This window comes from Bombus fervidus, chromosome 17 (assembly GCF_041682495.2).
Source record: "Bombus fervidus isolate BK054 chromosome 17, iyBomFerv1, whole genome shotgun sequence".
In the NCBI taxonomy this organism is placed as follows: Eukaryota; Metazoa; Arthropoda; class Insecta; order Hymenoptera; family Apidae; genus Bombus; species Bombus fervidus.
Window position 1 is genome coordinate 3,780,381 of NC_091533.1, and position 11,256 is coordinate 3,791,636.

Sequence of the window (11,256 nt, forward strand, 5' to 3'; positions counted from 1 at the left end):
CGGTAGCAGCTCGATTACAACAGGAATCCATTAAACGCGTAAAACCGGTGCGTATTACACGGAGCAAACACGGAACACGTTACAACACGACCGAATGATAGATGAAGGGATAGGGAAGGACAAACGTGATCTCGTGGCAAGAGTCAGGCCTGTGGTACGTCGACCGGGCATACCGTTTGGCATATTTTGGGGGATGAGACATTCCTGGCTCTTGCCACCGCGAATTTCCAACCCAGCTGTCGCATTGTCCCGCAATTCTGTCCGTCCGTCAGACTGACAGTGGATCCCTGCACGCGTTGAAAAATATCACGCCACCCTTGCATCCTAAAATTATCATATTCGTAATAGCAACTAATCGAGGCTGCCGTCTGTTCTACGTTAAGTTTTCCTCTCGTTTGGACTTGTTTCAATAACAATTTACCCTGAATCTTCAAGCGTGCAGTTTTTAAACTTATAACATCCGAAACGAAAACGTCACTGCGCTAAAGTTTGCCGCGTCCAAGCGATCTCAAGTTTCGTTGGTCTCGTGAAATGTATCGATCGAAACTGTTAGTCAACGATAGTGAAATATGATCGATCGTTCTTTGCTTTATAGTCTCTTTTGAGAATCGAGATAATTATGGCAATTTGCACGTCACGTCGATGCCTGCGAACAACCAACATTTCTCCTTGCTCTTCCTGTGAACGACGTTCCCTTCCGCTCGAGTAAAGTAAGAAACGGTCAACGCAAAGGGCTCGTATTTTAATAAATGGCCTTTTTACGTTCAAAGATACCTTCTCTTTTGTTTTGCCGCAATTAGTAGATTCTGGCGGAGCGAGCTTGCGAGAGAGGGAGGGAGTTATTTCGCGACTCGTGCATTTATCGAATTAATCCTTTAATCGGTGTAACCTGGTACGGTGAGTAGGCTAGGGTGGGGGACGGATGGGTGTCGTGGGGGGCAGGTAGGTGTCCTGTGGGACGGAGCTTCGAAAAGCTGCTGTACAGGCGTCGAAATATCGTCGAATCGTCGGTGGAACGCGTGATCGTCGAAAGAGTGCCTCGGGGTGGGTTTTCCACCCCCAGCGTTTCCACCACCAACGCCGCCCGACCCAGTCCCTGTCTCGGATATAAAGTGGTCGCGTGCTTGCAAGCTCAGTCACTCTGCCGCTGAAGCACCGATTCTCGCAGCTGCTCACCAAAAACAACCGCCCCACTGACACCGACTACCCTCGGATCGCATCTCGACTTTCTGGAACTGCTTCCACAAGGTACTTTACTTTTTCCTTCGTCCTTTTCATTTTCATCGATTGTCGCTCAATCGCTTTTCCTTTTTTTTCTTCCTACGTACACATAACGATACGCGTTTCACGCACGAATCGCCATCGGATTTAGACAACGTAATTCTTCGACCGGATGCCTTTTGGAAATTCTGCATGTTGCAAGTTTGAGTTTCGTGTCGCGTCGTTTCATTCGTCTCAGCTACCTCGACCGTTACGTTTTTTTAAAGTCCATCGTACACCTGATCTTTGTTGGATCAATTCAAAATCGGTGAGTCGTGATTCCTTTGACATAATCGGGAAAATGGAAGACCGCGTGTAAGGGAAGTGGCGCTTGAAACGTTTTACGTAACTTATCGACGGCACAATAATTTATTCCGAAACAATCGCGATTACGTTTGCTCATCCACGACTGCTGTAATGCCTTTGACACTTGAATGAAAATTATCGTGAAATGTCCGTCACTACGCGTAATCGTTCATTCGGAATATTACGAACGTTTTTCTCTAACAATGTGTACAAACGTTCCATTTCGCTTTATTGTAGTCTCGCAGACTCAGTCATTTCATCCGATTGCGCCTAAAGTGGAGCGATCTATTATTCAGTTGATTTGAAAAAGTGCACAAATGCCTTTGAAATTTCCGATATCTCGGAGTACGGAGCTTCGAAAGCTCTAAGAGCACTTTTCCCAAGGTATCGTAAAGTTCGAAGCGTTCGTTCCTGTAATTCACGCATTAGACAGAGTCGAGGAAAACCTGTTGCCCAGGGAGGAGTTCAATTACTCGTCATTGCCTTGTCTTGTCTCCGAAAACAAACTCTCCAACGTTTCCCAACTCGTTGCAACAAGCACGTAATTATCGGATCCCATTGTTCTCGTCTTTTACTTTCCTCCTACGGCAACGCACGCGAGTTCAATACGAAACCATGCAACAAATATAAAGAAAGAACGGAGCATTGCTATATATTTCGTTAAAATCACTCGACATATATATGCGTATATATATATTCGGAGACAGATTATATGTTTTCGAGGGAAACATGATCTTAGTGTAATTAGTCTTTCCGTAGATAGGAAAGTCTGTCTCCTTTCTTTTTCGTAGATACGTTTCATAAAAGCTTTATAGAATAAGATGCGATATACCTACTAGACTAATAGTTTTTCGACATAGATAGATTTACTTTTTCTTAGAGAGAATACTGAAATGGATCGTTCGATGCATTCAAAATTCTATAATTCTATTTAAAGAATAACGCTGACTGCCTAAAGCAATGTATCTACATTAAGTTACTTTTTCCCCGAATTGTATTTACAGACGAAAATAGGGCATCCTGTGTATCTCTAGACATTCCGATCGGTATTTCGATATTTAATTAATCGCGCAAATCGCATCACGATTCTTCGCTCAGCGGCGCGAGTATTTTTAAACGGAGGCACCGTATCACTCTCGATATTTCCTCCGTTGAGTTATCGTTCTGTCAACGACAGCTAGAGCGGCTGTCGGTGCTCATCAAGCAGAATCGAACTGTCGGCTGTACCGACGAAAGCGTCCCCCTTGTCAGGCCCAAATAAACAAAACCAACTGACAGTGGTTTTCTGACCAACCTATTTTGACACCGAGTAAAATATTCCATCAACGATCGATTTCATTCGCTTTACCAATCGGAATTCGCTGCCATATAAACTCCGCCGTCTTTATCTTGCTTGCTTGCTTCCCCTAAATAAATTACTACGAAATAGAAGATGTTCTTCTTCTTACGCACGAAAGACGAATGATCGTTCTTGAGAGAGCTACCGTCGCTTCATCTTGGTAGAAACATTTTCTAATAGATAAGACTTTCACGGTATAAAATTCTACTTTTTCTACTCGCGTTGCTTGCATTCGGAAAAAGAATTAATTAAGAATTATTATACATATGTATGCGTGCATATTCTTCGCCGATCGATCGTTAGGAAATATGTCGCGAAAATAGACTAAACGTTGCTTTTAATTTTATAAAAGGCGCATCCACGACAGTCGAACACTGTGTTTGATCGGGATTTTAAATCACCTGGCGTATCGACGAGCCTTTCACCCTTCGACGTTGTCGAAGATGCAATCGTTCGATTTTCTGAAACGTAATCAACACACGAAGCCATCGTTAGATACTTTTAGAGCTTCCTATGGGGTGATACGAACGCTCGTTACTTGCACGCTATCGTGATACGTATCGAGAAAAGTTGGACGGCGTATGCATCGTTGCTTCTTATTAACAGAAATAGGTTCGCGTCATCGACAGATTCTTCGATTCGCGATAAACGTATGATTTTCATAGAGTAAAGCGCCATAGAGCTTTCCTTCCACAACGTGCACCGACGTTCGTTTTTTCTTCGTATAGCTTGGAAATTTGCCTCCGTCCGATATCGTAGGTTTATCTGTTTAATGATCTGTTTACACTGTTCGAAAGGTCTACCAAGATCGGCGTTAACTTTGGCTACGTGTTGGAGAAAATAGTCGTTAACGAGTCGATCGTTAGAAGCGTTTGATTTAATACTTGCAACAACTATAGTCCTTTCAATTAGTCGGATTAACCAGGTTTTTGTTGCAGGACAGAGATACACCATGTCGTCGCTACGAACTGTCATATTTCTGGCCATGGTCCTGATGGTGCTGATCGACTTGTCGATAGCCCTTCCAGCCGCTGACAAGGAGAGACTTTTAAACGAGATAGACGTAAGTAACAAAATCCGCCCCCTAAGAAAAGAACAAAACGATACACGTCCGGTATAATTGATGTTTCTATCGGCGATCGCGATCGATCTTGCTTGTTAGCTTGCCAATTAATCGCGTAAACTTGTTTCTAAAATAGAGATGCATAAATGAAAGAAAATATCGTTTATAACAAGCTGCAACCTCACGGTAGACGAGAGAATACCGCGTCCGTACTCGCTGCGACACTCGAGCGATGACAAACGTGCCTCGTTACCCTCTCACCTTGCGTTGTCCTCGATTTTATCCGCGAGAAGGACGGCAACGCTCGCCTGGAACTCGTTTCGATGCCGTACAAAAAATATGGAACTGAACAAAAAAGACCTACCCGAAGACTTAAATTTGCGCGTACGGCGTACCAATCGGTTTTGCGCGCTCGCTTTCAGCTTTTTACATTCTTTTTCAGTCGCACCATCGTACTCTTCCATTTCTTCTCCTTCTTTCCCTTCTTTTTCTCTCGTGATCTCGCCATGGACGCGACGTTATTCGCGGTCGACGAATGACGCATTTCGATCGGTTAACCGCACTTTGAAACTATTTCGCTGCATCATTTAACAGCGGCTTCTCTCCGCTTCCAAATTAATTTCTTCGTCGATTAATCAGACAAATGCGATCGAGTAATCGGCACACGTAACTTTCACATCGCTATATCGTGGTTAGCGTATTTGTTCCTAAGAATAAATAAATAAATAATTAGGATAATTATTTGCAAAGCGGATTGACCGATTTCAATAATATTGAAATATGTTATCAAAGACAATATCGTGGACAATCTCTTCCTCTACGTGTTACCGTCGCTCGCCTTTAGTTTCCGAGGTATAATTTTGATCATCGAACAATCACTTTTTTCAATATCGTGATTAAAAGCGTTTCCAGCTTCGAATAATAATAATACAATATAAAGCTTAATATATGAATTTTATCTGTTTTATTATTCAATACCTGAGCTTATTTCATAGTAGCGTTATTGGCCGCTTCACAGCCAAACTTAATCCATTGATTTCTCTTTCCGAATCGAGTTGGAAACGATTGTCGAAAATGCGTTATATGCCTGAACGAAGCGTAACGGTACTATATATCGAACTGAAACTTTTTGCAAATATCTTGCGCTTGATTACTATAGCCGAGCCAGCGATGGTAACGCGCGTATAGAGAAAAATCGTTTAAAACGTCGATTCCGACAACACGTTTCAAGCTCGTTGAAATCGACGAGGTCGTCCGTTTTGCAAATAATTACCATAAATAGGAAATGAGAATTTTACATCGAGCAAATAATTTGCTCGTGGGGAGATCGTACAAAAGAGAGAAGATGTAGTTTGGTAAAGAGGCAACGATTTATATTACAGTCACGCGCGTCAATACAAATGAATACCGTTCTGTCGCATGCTCGTTTCGCACACCAGGCACACGGATAGCGACAGTGACAGCGAACCGTCCTTTTTTCAATACGAAGGACTCCTCTTATTATGCCAAGTGTTGCCCTCCACGTATTCGATATATTCGATATTTCCAGGGGGCTGCAAGAGAATGTTAATAACCGGTCCTATCTTTGACCAACGAAAGGTTCGCTCAACGATCGATGATGAAATTTCCACAATTTCTCAACGATGTCGGAGACTTCGAAAAACGCGTTACTCTTCGAAATCTTTATCCTAGCTCACTTGGAGCCGAGTTTCCGGTTTTAAAATCCGACGAAATTCAGATCAAAGTCGATTACTTTTAATTTGAAATATGCATCTGCGAGTAGTTGCAGTGGCTCGCGAAAATATTCGAATAAGCACCAGAAAAATCTTCTCTGAATATATTCGAGATAGTACGAAAGCTTTCGAACCTTCGCTGTCGCTATAACGAAACATTAGTGTTCATAGTAGTATTTGAGTACCAATTCGAAAATACATATATGACATTTGCTGCGAACATATGCTTATCGTTAGCTTATCGTTAGTTATAGAAAAATTAGTATACGACACGAACGATAGTCTTAACGTACGATTACTGCTAATGATCTCGCACTAAATATCGTAGCTTATTAATAACGAATAATTGACTGTTCAAATACGTTAATTAATTAAATACTTCCAATAAATATCTCAAATTTCACCGATATAATCGCGATAGTCGCGTCTCGTTACGTTACTAGTGAGATTTAAAAATGTTTTCTAATGGATAAAAGGTTTCTAAAAGTGTTGGAATACATCGGTGAGCTGCTGTAACCCGGATTTCAATGAAACATAATGCAATTCCGCGACTCGGTTCTGCTGACGTAACTTTTATCGAGCGTGAGCGAGTTGGTGAATATAAGAACGACTACGTCGAGCCATCCGAAATGAAAAGGATAATCGGATGAGAAACATGGGTAGGGAGGAAAAGGTAGAAAACTCTAGTGGTTGAAAAGGAAGCGAGAAACCTGTTGCTCGGTCCCTATTCCAGCGTGTAAGCGACTGCTTGACAAATTCAATTTATTTATAGCTATTTGGCGAAATGTCGCGTTAGTTTCGTTTCCAAGGCTGTGCAAACTGTCGACTCGGTCGCGTTTTGCCAAGTCAGACACGCGTTTGTTAACTGTGAAACTAGTTAGTTTCTTCGCGAGAGTTCCTCGCGCTCAACTTTCCAATCGTTTCAATTTTCCCCGTTTCCTTCGATCCCAATTAATTAATTAATTCCGGATTCTATTAATTCGGAATTTCCACCGGTTAATGTTACCACGCAGGTTCGAACACAAACGACGTTAAGTGCGCAATTAACGCTATCTCTGATAATCCATAGATACGGTTTAATCGCGCGCGTCCTCAGGATGGTCAAAGCAAAGCCGCTTACCACGGCACAGTCGCATAGTTTCAAGGCACGTTGTCGTCCGGAATTTCAACGACAAGAAATAGCTACGTATTAGGCGAGATTATAACTCGTATACAAGATGTTCCCGAACCGCTGGTACATACGATGAGGAGGAGAAGCTACGCGAGAAAATAAGTGGGAAACGTGGAGCGACGTTTTTTCCTAGAGAGCTTTCGTTATCGAGAAAATCGAGTTCGTAAATTTGTCAAGTATGCTCGAACCTGGCTAAAACCTCGCTGAACAAGAGTAAATAAGTAACGCAAGGTTGTTCTACGTGTGAAAAGAATCGAAGGACGTGGGATGACATTTTTTCGTTTCCTTCTCGAGAAAAATAAATTTGACTTTCTAACGTATTTAACGATCAAAACTTATTCTCTTCGATATTTCATTTTATATATTTCACTTCTTTTCGCGCGTAGAATAACCTTCTGCTCGTTGTCTACTCTGTTAGCCAAATTTAAGTACATTTGACAAATCTTGAAACTGGATTTCTTGAAAAACGTAGCGCCGTTTGAACAAATTTTATTCCATACTTTCGACTTGTTTTTTCACTCACAATTCACTCACTAGTTCGCTAACAGCCCGAGTACAGTAGCCGAATAAGAACGTAAAAGTGGGCACGAAGCGGTTGTTTCTTATGAAAAAATAAAAATATATCGGGTATTACGTGTAATTATTGTTACTCCGCTTTGTCGGTCTACGGAAAATATCTTCCATTTTTAGAAAAAGGTACGAGACAAACGATCGTTCGTGATAGGCTCGTTATTCGCTCGACAATTTCTTTCCAGATATCTGCATACTTACTAGTACTTACTAGAATTCTCGATCTCCGTAATCGGCGCAAATGTTACAAACTTGTGCGGCGTCTCGTAATCCCGTCTTACAATTTCGATGCGGCTCGATCGAATTTACGATTTAATAATACCAATTTCACGTTTCACCTTTCACAACGGTACATCCTTGTCCGTCGCGATGACAGCTAAACGATTGCACGTTTATAGATACTGGGATTAAATTCGATCGAGCCATCGGTCGAGTTTGAAGATTTGAACGCGCTTAGATAAACTATAAATACGATTCGCACGAGGTAAAGAAGGTCGATTCCCTGGAGAAAACTAATCGCCGACGGAGGAAAGAAATATTCGCGCTGTTAAACGCGACTTTTGTTAAACGTTTCCAAACGAACGGCTGCAGCTTAAGATTTCAATATGCCTTTACTACTGGCTACTATTTCAAAGCGACAAATTAAATTTCTTCCCCGCTGCAAATACAAGAGGGTCGTTAGGATGGAAGCGCGCGGAGAAACGAAAAAAGAAGCGTATGTCCTTCGCAACGGATTACAAAGCTAATTGCCGAGCGAAACGAAATTACGTTTGTCGAAGTATCGGGACCTTGCTCTTTTCTCTCGTCCTATGAACGTGCAGCAGTTTGCCGTGTTGTTCCAGGAAACTTGTCCTAGAAATTATACATATTGCTCTTAAACTCGATTAGGGGAACGAGCGTTTGTTCGTCCGTTATAAATCACAACGACAGTGACGTGGATACGTCGCGCAAGGGTTTAGTTTGCGGCATTAGGGGATTCAGCGATGCCGATGTTACATCTCGAACGTAGGATGTACAACGGAAAACGCGAAGATCTTCGAAGCATTACATCGGTATTAAATGAAAACGCTACGCGAAGATGTTTCATCCGTGCTACCTTATCCAGGCTTTCCACGACCATCGTATAAAGTACAAACGCGACGCTCGCGCAAAGTCCTGTTGCGTAACTCTTATCTACACGTTTGAATTGCAAATAAGCTATCGCGTACCGCGCGCCATGCCTCGTTCAACAACAGGTTCATTCGTTTAAGCAGTTATATCGCACGAGGAATTTCCCGTAACTCGACATTAGCATACGTATGTTACGGGGAAATGAACATCGGAGACGAGCAGATATCGTGCGAAATAACGGCATCTCCCATCGATAAGAATTTATTCCTTCCTTTTCTCGAAAGGAGATCATTTCGTGCAAAAAAAAACTCGAACAATACAGTTACTCGTTCTTCGATTCCCTTCCCATGTCGTCAGTCAGAGTTCGCTCAGGCTCGAACGACGGTATCTCGCCTAATACGTTTCTTCGATGAATTTTTTCGCTGGAAATCGACACGGAGCTCTTTGCGAATCTTTTCCGGCGGACTGTCCTTACGGAGGAATCGCAGAATATCAAAAATCGGTTTCCGCCCGCGACGACTTTTCGAGCTCTGCCATGGAGAGGAGCAACGATAAAGAACGGTGGTTCTTAAAAGGAAGGCTGATAAATTCGCGGCTGATCCGATAATCGATAGCGCGGCAACGGCAATCCGATTTCACTTAGCGTCCGGTTGTCCGTCGCGAACGCTGATTCAACAACTTTATAAACGTCGAGTTAAACGTTCTCCTGCCGCGATAGACGCGTTCTTCTTTCTTTTCGTTTGTTCCTTAATTTTTAATCATTCGCTCCTACAAATTGCTATTTCATCTTTCGAAGCGCGCACAAACGTTTAGACGAGAAACGCTTCGGTATGAGATTATTAAACTCCTCTCTCCCGCTATATTCACGCTTACCACGCTATCTCTCTCGATTCTTTCTAAATACCTTTGTTTACTTACGTATTCGGACTACAACCATCGCGTTTTACTCGCATCCCTCCTATCCTGAATCGAATACACGCGTTATCCTGCTTCAACGACATTACGCTTCGTTGATTTCGCGCACATTTTCCCACCTAAAAAAGGAAAAAAGAGCCGCACGAGAGAGAAAAACAACTCGTGTTCATACCGTTATCCACGCGTATTTTTTAAACGATTCCTCGATGTTCTCTAACGCCACGAAATTCTTTTGAACGTAAATAAAATCGCGTTAGCTTTCGGAGCATTATTATCCATTAACGTTGCTTTTTCCGATGGTAACGCGAAAGATGGCGAAATATATCGGGGTCGATACGACGTCACAGGGATAGGATGCTCTCCCTCTTTTTTTTTTTTTTTTTTTTTTTTGACTTCCGATGCGCGCCATTACGGCCAATGAAATTTGTTTCGTTTCGCTCGCACGACCCATATAATCGATGTTCATCGAACCGTAGCTTTGGTCTTTCCGAAAAAGTCGATGCTACGAAAGTCAGAAATTAGAAATAACGACGTTTAACACGTCCAACAACATTCCAATAACTCGAAGCATTTTTCCTTCGAGATTGCTAGTTACGTGATCGAGAGTTTTCCTTTTCCTCTTTTTTTTTTTTTTTTTTTTTGCATACAGGGAAATGTACACGTGTACGGCTATTCCTGAGCAGCGTGAACGCAGAGCGAACACGAAGATTTAGTGTACGATAAATGTAATAAAGCTATTTTTCAAAGTTTGCGACGTCTCTGTTTGCTCGTGATAGTCGGAAAAAGATTTCACGCGTACATATCGGATTAACCGCGGTATCCGCAAAAATTCATCGCAGCAAGACTATCATAAACTTTGGTTTAACGAAAATTTAATGTGTTTCTCGTATGGCGGAAAAATGGTGAAACTTGTATCAACATTGACGATAAATATTCGCGATGTACTCGATCAAAGAGTATGATTTTTCGAGACCTGGCGAAAGCGTGTGTTTCAGCTGGTGGACGACGATGGAAGCATCGAGACTGCTCTGATCAATTACCTGTTTACGAAGCAAATCGTGAAACGGCTTCGGAATCAGCTGGACATCGGGGATCTTCAGCGTAAACGCAGCTACTGGAAACAGTGCGCTTTCAACGCGGTCTCCTGCTTTGGCAAATAAAACGTTCAGCTAACTCGACGACCGCCATCGTGCTTTCTTCTTCTTCTTCTCCTCCACCTATATCTCTCTTGTCCAGTGGTAACTTTTAAATAGTCGAGTGTAGCTCGACGAACACGAACCCGGTTCTAGTTGCGAACTTTACATCCGCGCATATCCCGCTTCCGCTGATCTTCAATCATACGATGTGATATCAACGATATCTAACGAAACTCTAATCATATTTCTATTAAGAAGCGAATCGTTTGTTCCTACCGTCGCGCTTGAAATTCGAATCGTCCAATGGTATTTCATTTAAAAAGCGAAAAGCACGAGCAAAAGACTTGGAAATGTAGCGGATGTAAATTAGCACCGAGTTTCCGTAATATATTGTATTCGATATTAAGAAAGAAAATGGTAGATTAGATGTTATCGAGATTATATATTCTCGCGATATAGCGATCGGCCACCTCGCATTTTTATTCTTCGTAAATAGACTTTACGACTTATTTCGTTGTTCGATGGTGGAGCGAAATGTACCGCTACGTTCTTGTAAATCAAATTTTACGTTTATGAACACGGTGGCTGTAATCATTAATGGAAAAAGTTCAATAAAGAATTTATTTCTGTTGTATGCAATCGCCCTCCAGCTA

General features: G+C 42.1%; 1 protein-coding gene across 3 annotated transcripts in view; it reads left to right on the forward strand.

The window, feature by feature from the left end:
- LOC139996097 (prohormone-1) overlaps nt 1–11,237 on the forward strand; it is a 61,210-nt gene extending 49,973 nt beyond the window's left edge. For 2 of the 3 annotated variants that reach the window (XM_072020181.1, XM_072020182.1), the window contains exons 2-3: nt 3,844–3,968; nt 10,463–11,237. In XM_072020181.1, coding sequence (XP_071876282.1) covers nt 3,858–3,968; nt 10,463–10,627 — 276 coding nt within the window. In that variant the 5' untranslated portion in view covers nt 3,844–3,857 and the 3' untranslated portion in view covers nt 10,628–11,237. Of the gene's footprint in view, nt 1–1,101; nt 1,249–3,843; nt 3,969–10,462 lie in introns of those variants that run through there. The other variant, XM_072020180.1, reaches the window with a different exon arrangement.
- The last annotated feature ends 19 nt before the right edge of the window (nt 11,238–11,256 follow it).